The sequence below is a fragment of the Brienomyrus brachyistius genome, chromosome 11 (genome assembly GCF_023856365.1).
Source record: "Brienomyrus brachyistius isolate T26 chromosome 11, BBRACH_0.4, whole genome shotgun sequence".
Taxonomy (NCBI): domain Eukaryota; kingdom Metazoa; phylum Chordata; class Actinopteri; order Osteoglossiformes; family Mormyridae; genus Brienomyrus; species Brienomyrus brachyistius.
In genome coordinates, this window is record NC_064543.1 from 5,036,264 (window position 1) to 5,049,139 (window position 12,876).

Consider the following 12,876-nt stretch of genomic DNA (forward strand, 5'->3'; position numbering starts at 1 on the left):
TTCTGTGATGCTATTCTTACAAAATTCATAGAATAATAATATTGCTCCAACCAATCCCGTGTCGGGGCTGGTTGGCACGAGTGCAAAACATGTTTTTATGATAGAATTAGCTATTTACAGTAACTGTTTTCCAGTAATCCAATCCGTGTGATTTTTAGCTCATATTTTAAGGATTAATTTGCAAGTAGCTAAGTTATCACAATATGAGTGAAACGAACTTTTAAAATACAATAATCCAAAACTTTGACTGGATGTTCCAGCGGTAGTGGTGCCGTAGTTCGCCTCACACTTCTGTAGAATAGAGTTTATATTTCCTTGTGTAAAATTTGCACGATTTTCGCTGTATCATCGTCGCGGTTTCTCTATGCAGCCAATATTGTAATGTACTATATTCTGTATTGTAGTGCCCTACATTTACTGTCACAACTAAAAATAGCGTCGCCACTCGTCTCGTGTAATGCGGGATCGTCTCGTACTGGAACTGGAATAAAATGCTCCGTACCGTATTATACTGAACCATCCCGTATTAAAACGGACGAGTGGCAAGCCTATTTTCAAGTGTCAGTAAATGTAAGAATTCTGCATATAATAAGTCGACAGCTGTCTGAATTGTGTAAACACGACGAACATGTCTTTTTAAAGACCCACTCAGCACATTGTTGCTTGTTCAGTATCCACACTTGGGTCACAAAATCTGATGAGAGCGGTGTTAATTAGTCACCCCTTTGTCAGAGGTAACCTGAACACCCAAGATATGAAATCTTTCCAGGATTACAATTTCTATTTATGGTGACTAATGGTATTTATTCCAGTTCCAGTACGAGACGATCCCGCATTATACGAGACAGTATAATACAGAGGTATACAATATGAGGTATACAATACAGAATTTGGTGCATTACAAAATTGGTTGCATCAGCCGATTTGGTAAGATTTGTGTATGAGAATGTGAGACAGCAGTTAAGTAGCCTGAAGTAAGATGATGAAACTGAGAAGCAGAACTATAGTGTCGATTTTCACAGTTATGTCTTTGAAATTTTCCTTACAGGCACTGTAAAGTGGAGATAACTTAAAAATAAAAACAAAATAAAATACTTTATTTTACTTTCCCCCGAATAAACGGGGAAATTAGACACACCACTGCCGACGTGTTTCGGAGCTCAGAAATACCCACTCACACACCCTCCTACATATTTTGCGAGAACACGCAGTTAAATTGCTTTGCGTAAAATGCGTAGAGTGCTCGTGCACGTGGACGGGAACTTCGCGAACATGTGCGACAGCGCCTCTAGTGTCACAGAATTAGATGGTCATAATGACTGGTCATAATATACTGAAACGTGTTAGGGCCAAGCCCATCAGCGCTGGTGGTGACAGGGGGCGCTCCTTGACCGAGAAAAAGTGAAATCAGGGGGCGCGATAGGATTGCCTGGCCTTGCCATTTCCTTTTCAAAATAGCCGATTCCTCCATAATTTAAAATGCTTACTGATCGAATTATGTCCGGCCCCTTTCACTAACTTTATTTAGTATAGATGCGTCTTATGGCTCTTACTCGACATAAATTGTAATTTGCGTTTTAAGCTGCTTACCATATTTTTCATGTTGAAAACGATATATTACTTCACGTGTAAGTGGTTCATACTCTTTAACTAAACCAATCCAACAAATTACAGAATCGCATGTCACGTAGAACTATTACAAAATTGGGCATATTAATAGAAAAAGTAAGAACAAGGGTAACTAAAATTCTCCCCCGCTTGAAACATTCAAAATATACAGTTTATTTCCCCGTATTGTTAAGAATTCAGAATATATAGATAACAGGAATAAATTCTTACAACAGAATGTACAATTGTGAAATCTTTTCAATCTATTGAATCATTTTAATATAAACACAGGAAATGTATGAATAACTCACACAGCAAAATTCTTGGCCATTGTTTTGAACAAGGTAGGCTAAAGAAAAACAAAGTATGATTTTCATATCAGTTCAATAATCCTTTCCAGTGGTAAATTGAGGCAAGTAGCCATGAAAAATGTTTGAATCTTCGTCACAAAATAATCATGAAATGTAATCAAATAGGTAAAACCCATCGATACATCTTGCATGTTTTAATAGTACTACTGTCTAAAAAATAAACTCTTCATTTAACGGTCAAGCTAACTGCAGTTTTTTTTATCCCACAATCCAATGAACGCGATACATTAAAAATCCCCCGCATCAGTCAATCTGAGCTACAGTAAACACAAGTCACCTACAGGACTGGAAATTACTCCTCCTGAGGAAAATGTTATGAAGCGAAACCATATCGACGGTCTGTGTTGCGTTTCATTTTGACCGGCCCGAGTCTGTGGGAAATGGATGTGGATGGGGCAAATGCTGTGTACAGTAGATACTTCGTCTTCTTCAGAAGATTTGCTTAATTGTGATTTGCTTAGAGTTGACAAAACAGGGTAAGCATTCTCATGTAACCGCTCAAAAACCTATTCACCCATAAATATTAAAATGTCAGTGCATCTCGATTAATCGATTGCAATTAAACGCCAGGTCACTGCACTTCCTCAATTTCACCACTGGGGGCCACGATTTTCCCAGCCCAGTTCGACGCTCAATGAGCGAACGCAATTTCAACAAAACAGTATATACAATAACGCGCTTTTTTACAGACACCTTGTCGTTTTAGTTATCCACGTAAATTAGTGATCAGCAGATATTACTGTAAAACTCCAATGGACCTCAAAGAAAAACCAGACATATTGTAGATAATCAGTTTACTTCTTTTTGGGAGAAGTTCATTGTTACTTGCTTAAATTATCGGTGAACCTCAACTATAGACAGGCGTCCACAAAATGTCCAAATTCACGGACTCCCAGATTAATTAAAGATAATTAAAATGTAAGAAGAGCAAATCCAACAAAGTCTCATACTACCCACTGACTCAGATGATATAAATGTGTTTGTATGTGTGTGTGTGTGTGTATATATATATTATTAAGTTGATCCCATTTGAGCTAGGAGAAAAATCAGGAACACACCTTTCCAGAATACACAGTACTTGCCAAAATGAAAACAATAATTTGAATTTAATGGTAACAAAGCCAAAGTATTTGTACAGGAGAAGGGAAACATTGAAATGAAAGAAAAAGGTCTCAGTAGGTCAAAGCCCCTTTTTAAAGCATAGAGGAATGCCAAGCAGGAGAGAAAACATTGCCTGGAAAATAAATCTATCAACCTCAAGGTCATTATTGCAATTTTATGCATTATACTTCCCTAAACCTGAGGTTTGCATATACCATGTTATAAAGAAAATCAGACTAGATGGGAACAATGATAAACTGATTCAATCCACTTTGAATATTACAAAGTACTGGCACTACTACTACGTTAAACCTAAAAAATTCCAAAAATGCTTTGTAAACTTTTTAAATTTCATGACCATTTTCTTCTGTCATGTGACTACCCGTAATCTACTAGACATTGCTGTCCTTTGTGTTGGTGTGTATGCATGAGTTTTACCATTTTTTTTTTTAAGCTTTTGATTTTATATTTACTAAATTTGTCAAACGAATGATCTCTGGCAGCGTTCAATGTAAACTGACATTCACTTCACAACAGACCTACCCTTATGTCCTTTGTGTCATTGTAAATGAACCAAACAAAAGAAATAAAAATAAATAGCACTGATATCTTCTTTTTTTAATTAAAGACATATTCGACAATAACAGCCAACGTGACACACCCATACGTACACACAACACAAGCACAAAGCCTTGGGAGGAAGGTGGAACACACACGCACACACACACCTCTCCAGCATTAGCCCTCTTTCCAATGCTGCCCTCAGACAATCGCTGGAGCTCGTTTGTGAAGAACAATTAGTGTGAGCGAACAGGTATTTGTCCGCCTTGGACCACATCATCTATTCGCCTGTCTAACAAACCTTTGCAAGCCCACATTTTGAACCTTTAGCGCTTACACACTGCTCCAGCATCCCTTTGCCACGCACCTCCATCTTAACCTCATCCTAAGCAGCTGTGTTCTACAGGTTCCAGTCTGGGGTATTCGGCCATTCCGACACATCAACAGCAACTAAAACCACCCCTGCATTGAATGATACAGAGGCCACGCACCGGCCATTGTATCGAAGTACCTATTAAAGCAGCAACGTAATCAGCAGCAGAACAGAAGGTGGCGCTATCGGGCAGCGTCTGTGCCGAGCCCAGCCTTCCTCATGGTTGAGGCCCGTAGCCCAGAGCCGACGCATAACAACTCCGCTGGGAAAAGTTAACCAGCAGCTGGAATGGTTTGAAACGTAGCAACACTACATGCCATCCCAGCATCTCCAGCGAAAGAGGAGGAAGGTCAGCTGCCTGAACTAGGAAGCAAGGCGACCAAGGCTGACGGCCGTAGGTTGTGGCGGAGCATCAAGGGGACCTGCGCAGGGTGTGACAGGAGTTCCCATTGGCTGCGGTGGAGCCGCATGCTTTGCACAGCTGTTTGCATGTTTACTGGCCAGCGAGTCGGTAGAAGGCCGATGCCATGCTGTTGGTGACATGGCAGAAAGCGACAGAAGATACGCTGACCCAAGCCAGCAGCGGGCTGAAGATGACACACTGTCGCTGTCCTTCATCACTCCTACAGGACTGCAAACCTTTCTGGTGCCAGAAACCTTAAAACTTTGTCTTCCAAACTGCCCAATGTCCAGCCTTCAGGACAGGCCAACAGCCCGGACATGCAGCACAAACACCTCCCTGATGATTACAGCTTCAGCTCTGGGGCGGAACCCTTTGTTTGCCAAATGACTTCCTTAAAAAAAAAAAATAAAATCTGCATTTTGAAGCAGGTAAGGCTATTTATCCATCTCCGTCACGGTTTCGTTTCCTGAACCTTATGCCTTACAAAGACCAAACCCTCAGCCTTCTATGCACCAAACATCACAGCAGCACTGAAACACACGATCACTCAGTCAGACTTATCAGCCCATTTTGTCAGATGTCCGTTGAACTCATTTGAAAACAGCAACAGGAGAAAGTACAGTTATACCAAAATGGTTATAGCCAGCAAAGATCAGAGGACCTATGGTTGTGGAGACTGATATGTGCACCAAAGGGAGGAGGCTGTCTTGCGCGGACATTGCACAACTCTGAGAATAATGCTTGACACCCAACGGCCGACCAGTGAGCAAAACGCTTACGTCCTGGACCAGACTGTCCTCCTAACCTTTCACACACACTGGTACACCGACGTATCAACATTCAAACTTGTCCATGTAGAGTTGCTTGAAGACAGCGCCGAGCATCTCCCAAGTCTGTAAAGTGTGTGGTTTGTGAAACAAATTTTACCCAGGTTTGGATAATAAATTGTTCGCATCAGGCTGATAACAGAAGTGAGATGCATCTTTTTTCACAAACATACATACATGCATACATAGAAGAGTGAGGTAGATTAATGTTATAAGGAAAGAAAAAATAAAAAGACGACCCCCAACCAAGTGATGAAGCCACCAAAAATAATCGATTATACAAGGCAAGACTTCAGGGAACCAAAAGAAAGGCCAACTTCAAATTTGACAAAAAGGTACAACGAAGGAAGCGCATTAACCAAAACCCACAGTCCAACTGCATGACTGCAGTTCACTTTTATCCCATCTTCTTGTTCAATGCGTCTGTTGAGCGTTGATGTGGGCCGGTAACCGTTCGAAGCTAACGCCATAAAATGTACTGGGCGAAGAGGCTGCCGACCCAACTGGAACTGCTTTGTATGGTGACTTTTCCCATCACTCCAAGAACTGCAGAAAGCAGAAGTGTGTTGGTGAAGCAGATCGGAGTCTATCTTTGGAAGAGGAAAATGCAAGAGTCGCTTGAAAAAGGCAGATCTGTGTGTCAAAATTAGCCCTGAACGAAAACCGAATATAAAACAAATGAAGAGGGATTGATTTACCAGTAGTGAAAATGAATTTCCGTAATTAATCCTGATTGCAAAATGCAGTGCTAGAAGGCACTGTGACATACTGCTACAGTGTGTGGTTTTATTGAGACGTTTTGGGGGGGGGGGGGGGGGGGGGGGGGTCACGGTTGGATGCAAAGGGCCGAAACTAAGGGGGCAGGGGGTCCGAAGCCCTACTCTGACCTGAGACTGGAGTACCGCCAAAGGGCCAGCGGGAGGCGCTGTGGAGTCACATATAGGGGTATATGCACATACGCAGGGAGCCAAGGCATACAGGGCGGGAAAACACTCGTCTATGATCCACTGCAGTTATCTGTAAAAATCGGACGTCGGACGCTGCGGAAATACACTTTTAGTGAAGGAAATCTGAATTTTTTTGCTGAAGTATGATACACACTTGGTGGAAACAGAGACTAAACCTGTAAAATGTGGATGAGTGTGTGTGTGCGTGTGTGTGCGTGTCTGCGTGCTCACGAGTGTGTGAAGACTCCTGATGAGGGAAAAGGTCTAGCAGCGTTTTTTTTTTTTGAGACAGACAAAAGAGTAACCCGATAAAAAGTTAGAAAAGGAGAAACAAACTGCACAAACCTAACGAACAATTCTAAGACCGTACATGTCTGGATTGTACAGAGACCCGGCCAGGCAGACAAGCCCAAACAAACAGTTATCAAAAGACGTTTGTTTTTGACCAGTCATCTGTAGGCTTTTGTTCATATGCTTTCGTTTTGCAGTTACTCTCGTCCGTCTTGGTTCGCTTCTTCATTCCCCTCACGCCGAGCCCTTTTTGGTCCTCGAACAGCACTCCGCGTCGCTCCCGTTGTTACTCATGGCAAATTTTTTTCGTTTAAATCACGGCTGCAAGAGACAGTCGCCTGATTATCACCCGGGTGAAACCTAAGTCGGTCGCATTTGTACACAAAAGTGATTTGGAGCCCAAACAAACTTGGAAACACAGAATGGAGGAGGGGTGGGCAAAACAAATGCAGAAAACCAGTAACCAGTGTCACAAAACAGTAGACAGAGTGAGTTTTGGCAGAATTTTGGCAGATTGTGGGGGTCTCCCTTCCCGTGCACACCACTGAACCAAGGGGGGGGGGGGGAGGCATTACCCCTCCAACCACACAATCTTCAACAATGAAAGTCCCTCCAGACGAGTCTGGAGAAAGACAGCAGACAGATTCTCCTATGGAGGAAAAAGACATAGACACACACAGACACACACACACCTCCCTAAACCCACAAAGAAAGTGCTTTTCTGTCGGATCGCCTGGCAGATATGCTAAACCAGTGTTTCCCAATCCAGTCCTCGGACACCCTGGCATTCCGTGTTTTTTTTGCTCCTTCCAAACTCCCTACCAGACAGGCTGGGGCTGCCGGGGGGCAAAAATCACGGACCGTCTGTGGGTCTCCAAGGACTGGATTGGGAAACATTGTGCTAAACAGTCCATTTTATAGACTGTCCACGTCACCCCTCCGAAAGGCAGCCTATTGGGTCCGACTGCTTTAATCTGAGTGGAATTTTTAAAAAGTGACAGACATTGTACAAAAGGGCCCCGCAGACGGGGGAGGGGGAGGGTGGGGGCTCCCAGCATGCCCATCTCCCCTTCTGCAGTGACAGCAGATTTATCTTTATCAATTCTCTCATTATCAACAATAACAGTAATAATAATAATAGTATAATAAAACATGAAAACAATCCACTGAGGTACAGCAGAGTACTGACTGTCTGAACCGACTCGTCTCATTTTTAATTAGAAGGTCCATCTCCCCATAGTTCTCCATAGTTAAGGGAAGACAAGTGACTATGGAAATAGGTGTGTGTGTGTGTGTGTGTGTGGGGGGGGGGCAGGGTTGGTTTCTGCATTTCCAAGGTCAGAGGACAGGCACGGGGAGGGGCGTTAGGGGCCCGGGTCAGCAGGCGGAGGACTGCGGGAGCGGAAGAGACCGTTCGTTCTTGCGCCCCCCGTTCATGTGCGCGTAGGGCTGCTTCTCGTCGTAAGCGGGTCTCAGGACCACCACAGGCCCGTTGGCCACCGCGTGTCCCGAGTGCGAGTCCGAAGCCAGGCCGGCTGAGCGGGCAGGTCCTGGAGAGCGAGACGCGGCGCCTGGCCCGGAATCCGGGGGCCCTTGGCCGGCTGCCACCACGTGCCGTCGACTGGACGCTGGATCCAGCGGCACGTTCTCCATGTTCTCCGCCTCGATGTCGAGTTCCTCTGTGTCTGGGGGCTTGTTCTCCTCACTGTAGTAGAAGCTGACTTCCTTGAAGGGCGGCTCCAGCTCGTCCTGGATGCCGTTGATTATCTCCAGGAAGGAAGGTCTCGCCTTCGGGTGGTACTGCCAGCACATGCGCATCAACTCGAACCTGCAGCCGGCAGACATGGCGGAAGAGTGCCGATTAGAAAGGAGGGGTGCAAATGTGCGTTCTGGACAGATTATAACGTTGCCAATTCAATGATAATATGTTTAGAAACCAAACAAAGATGGCCACAAACCACAAGTCATTACACTTTCACACAGACAGGGGGCAGTCTTCACCATGCCCAAACGTGCAACATGTTAACAAGCTTTTACAACCACGTTTTAAATTATTTGAATACAGATATCGTTTTATTTTTCATGGATGATTTCAAAATGAGAAACTGGAAACGAGAGAGAGAGAGAGAGAGAGAGAGAGAGAGCTGAACCAGGCCAGAGTATGAGGACGAAGACAAGAAAGATGGGAACCGTGGCAGCAGTGAGAGCCGAACCATTGTCGAGTCGCTGTCACACGCTCTGGATGCCCAGACGGGGCCCGGATCCACGTGAAATGAACAGCGTGGTCCGTATGCTGCTCAGGCGGACCCAAAGACCCTCCGATAAAGGAAAGACCTCACTGCCCTTGAGAGCACCGAGTGTCAGATCGCCAGCCGCCCACGTCGATGATCGCAGTGTCTGGACACCTGCCACACGGTCGTCACCACGCCAGAGATAATCTCGGCTGGCTATCGGTCTGTCGCCCTGCTAAGCCCATTCAGAACGGCTACTCCCAAAACCCCATCGGAGGGCTGCCCTGGCCTCAGTATGCAGAACTCCGCATCCACAGCTGGGTCCACGGTCACGTAGGGGGACACGCGGACACAGAGGATGACTCGAAAGGATCGGATGCTCTGCCCCCCAGCCCTGCCTTTGGGTGAACAGGAGAGCGGGTCAGTGGGAGTCCAGGGGAGGATGGTGCGATCCACCCCCTCGTCCATCCCCTGGGATTACAGGAATGCCAGGCATGGCCAGGGCGGCAGGCAGGGCGTCCCTTCTGCAGCAATGGGCAGAGCGCTGTCAGAGTGCTGATGTCATGACCTTTATTTACACCACGGCGCAACCGATGATTGATGCAACCTGCGTAACTGGGTCCTGTGACACGGTATTAACAGCTCTCACTATCCGAGACGGGGGCGGGCAGGGGGTTTAGGAGGTCAGCAGGTCAGTGGTGTAGGGTGAGGAGAGGGGAAAAAAAAAACTATTTTCTCTGAGACGGTTCCAAAGTAAACATGGCCTTCAAAGGAAGTGGCAACGGCATGGGGAGCGGGGAGGCAGGCGGCACTCACAGCATGTCGGGGCAGTTGTCTGGCTTGTCCAGCAGGCCCCCGTCCATGACGAAGCGCAGCACCTGCTCGTTGGACATGCCCTGGTACGGCTGCTCGGCCAGGGTGGCGATCTCCCACAGCACCACCCCGAATGACCTGCAGGGGGAGCCAGAGGACAGGAGCGTCAATCAGCGCACGGCGTCCGCGAGGAGGATCATGCCAACCTCACGCGGCACCCGAACTCAGTCACGAGCCCCCGATATATTTAGAAAACATGACGGCCGGCCCCGACGATGCTAAAGGAGTTCCTGAGAGAAGCAGTTCCTACAAAAAGCAAGGCGGATAAGAGAAAAGGCAGTCGACTCGTGGAAGTAAAAGGCAAAGGCGCACTCAGCTTCCCTCACACAGGGCCCGAATCTCAGAGATACTCCACAGGAATTGGGTATCACTGGTGCGTCCTCCTTGCATGGGGAGGAGGGCATGCCTGTCTCGAAACCCAAGGTAATTTTTCTCAGCTTCAGAGTTCAAAAGTTTACTTCAGCAATAAAAAAAAATATCTGTCTTCTTCACCTTGTGGCTGAGGTACAGACAACATGATCATTGGGACAATGGCCAAAGAGAAATTCATGGGGGGGGCACAATGCGATGGGGTGCCATAACCAAGATAAACAAGCCCTGCTTGATGAGACTGGACATTCATCATGCTGTGGGGAGCGGCGGGGGGAAGGGGGGGGGGGGTCTATGGGTCGTTGTCTCTCAGGCACGATGCCAGTCTGAGTAACAATCTCTTCTTTTAAACAGTTTAACAGCAGTTCAGTAGTTCATGTGGCCGTGTGACAGACTGCCGTGTGCCCCCCCCAAGGTCGCGTCTGTCCACTCACAACCCCATCAAAGAATCAACAACTAAGCCAGACCTTACCAGCTGCTAATTTCAAATCACGTTATACTCAGTCATTCCACCCTTTTTGCACTGCATCGTACTGCTCAATCGACGAGCAAAATGTCCCAAAAGGGAATAACAAAATGTGCCCTACAACTGGGTAAAGGTCTCGAACCATCTTGAAATATATCACTGATTCAGCCCTGGTCTGAATACTCTGTTACCCTGAGTGCAGCCCGGTCAGCTGAACGATGGGGGTCGCACTTAAAGTCCGAGAACAGAAAGACCTTCGCTCGTACCTAGAGAAAAAAAAAAGTTGATGACAACACCAAGGCTGCCTGAGAAAACACCCACCCTAGTAAACACAGCGACAAACGCGACATATGAACCGAGGACGTAAGCAAACATGTGTTTCACATTAGTGCAGATTACCTTCAGTCATGTGAGCACCAGAGGGACAAAGAACCACTAACCAAAACAAAACAGAAAAGCGCCAAACTTCTGCCAATGATTATTCATCTGGTCTCCACGGACACATCTTCACACTTGGCAGCCGATCTGAGACAACAGCCAAGTAAAACTCATAACGGGGACTTGTATCTAATTGGCAGAAACATCGGCGCCTTTGAAGACAAAACCACATGAAGACTATTGTTTTAATTGGTGGAGTTTAAAGGCGGTCACCTCAGCAGGCATACAATGGCTCACACATCGTTCCTTTAAAATTTCCGTATGTACCGTCAAAGGAGAGGGAGGCAGGGTTAAGGTGATTTTGTCTGGCAAGGTGCAGTTTTATAAACATCTGGAGGAGGAACCAAAATCTGAAGAACCAGCCCCGGGACAATCAATTACAGCAGCATGATTCAAGGGTCTCTTATGAGAACTTCTCTAATGACAGGACTAAAGACCCACCCATAGTGAACTTGCTTCACTACGGGTTAACTCAAGATGCCCGAGGAGGTTTTTGGAGAAATCCTGAGAAGTTGATTCTGTAAAAGCGGTTTAGATTTGCCTCTTGAGACCTGAAGTTGCCACCCAGAAAAACTCTTTCGCCGGCTGATTAATGAAGCACCAGCATTTTTCACCCCTTACTCTAAGTATGGGGATTTTTTCCTCTCCGATCCCAAATACTTGGGAGGTTCTCAGTAAGCTGTGGCTTTGGTCCAGGGTGTCCCAATCACACTTCACCGCGACTTCTGGGGAAAACGCATGCACGGTTCGCGTCGGAGAGGCGGGCAGGAAAACACGTACCACACATCAGAGTTGGTGGTGAACACGCCGTCTTTGAGGGACTCCGGGGACATCCAGCGCACTGGCAGAAGTCCTTTGCCCCCTTTGCGGTAGTAATCCGTCTCATAAATGTCCCTCGTCATTCCGAAATCTGCAGGACACAAGTGAGCCGTGGGACGGAGGTCAAGAATCTGAAGACGGGGGACGTTGACTTGAGAATACGAATCTCAGCCACAATCTTTAGGGCATGGGAGGTTTACTTACACAAAAATGTTTTGAGGGCAGAAGGAAAATTTACTGGTTCAGAGAGATAACCAATCAGATTGTACATGAGGTGAGTCCAAGCAACTAGAGGCAGTGGGACCAACCAATCAGATTCCTTGGTCCTGCCTCCTCTAGTTACTTGTACCCACCTCCTCTGCAATCTGATCATTTTTCCTTCTGTCCTCAGAACATTTTTTGTGCAAGTAAAACTCCCATGAGCCAAACTGATAGAACAGTAGTTACGTAGCACTCAAGGGATAGAAAACATGGAAATGTGGAAGCATGTGAACATAGCAGCTCATCCTGAGTAAATGGTGGTCACAATTGTCAGACAATTGACTATCAGTGCGTTCTTGTTTCATGCTGCTTTTGCCCAGACAATGTGCAGATTTGAACTGGGGAGAGAGCTGAGCCTGAGAATGCTACCTCCGATCTTCACAGTGAAATCCTCGGCCACCATGCAGTTCCGGGCAGCCAGGTCTCTGTGGACGAACTTGTTGGCGTTGAGGTAGGCCATGCCGTCCGCGATCTCCCCCGCCATCTGGATCATCTTCTTCAGGGGGGGTAGGGTATCGCTGCAGGAATTCTATTGGACACAGGAAGTGAGCCGGGGTTTGTCATTTCTATTCGCTAAGAACTGCCCGAGTTCAAGGAGTGTAAGGGTGTCGGGCGCAGGTGTTCACCTCTTTGGATCGGAGGGACCGCAGGTGGCTTTTCAGGTCTCCACGGGTCATCAGCTCCATAATCACCAATGTAGGTTGTCCCTGAGAGACCACACCCAGGAGGCGTACCTGGGGGTGAAATGAACCAATCACAAACGAGATCAGACACACTGACACGTACACATTTTAAATCACTGCTCTTCCATGGAAGAGACAGTCAAGAATTCCAAAGCTGTATTAAACAGCATGAAAATAAGCAGTTGAGATAAGTGGATGGCTATTCAAATGAAAAGTAAATAATTAAGATTCATTTAACGGAAAAAGGTTGGCAG

General features: G+C 46.3%; 1 protein-coding gene across 1 annotated transcript in view; it reads right to left on the reverse strand.

Moving 5' to 3' along the window:
* Window positions 1-3,066: 3,066 nt before the first annotated feature.
* LOC125751785 (insulin-like growth factor 1 receptor) overlaps window positions 3,067-12,876 on the reverse strand; it is a 57,926-nt gene continuing 48,116 nt past the window's right edge. Inside the window, exons 17-21 of the mRNA XM_049031060.1 lie at window positions 12,566-12,673; window positions 12,309-12,468; window positions 11,640-11,769; window positions 9,530-9,664; window positions 3,067-8,310 (exon numbers count right to left, since the gene is read on the reverse strand). Coding sequence (XP_048887017.1) covers window positions 7,860-8,310; window positions 9,530-9,664; window positions 11,640-11,769; window positions 12,309-12,468; window positions 12,566-12,673 — 984 coding nt within the window. The 3' untranslated portion in view covers window positions 3,067-7,859. The remainder of the gene's footprint in view (window positions 8,311-9,529; window positions 9,665-11,639; window positions 11,770-12,308; window positions 12,469-12,565; window positions 12,674-12,876) is intronic.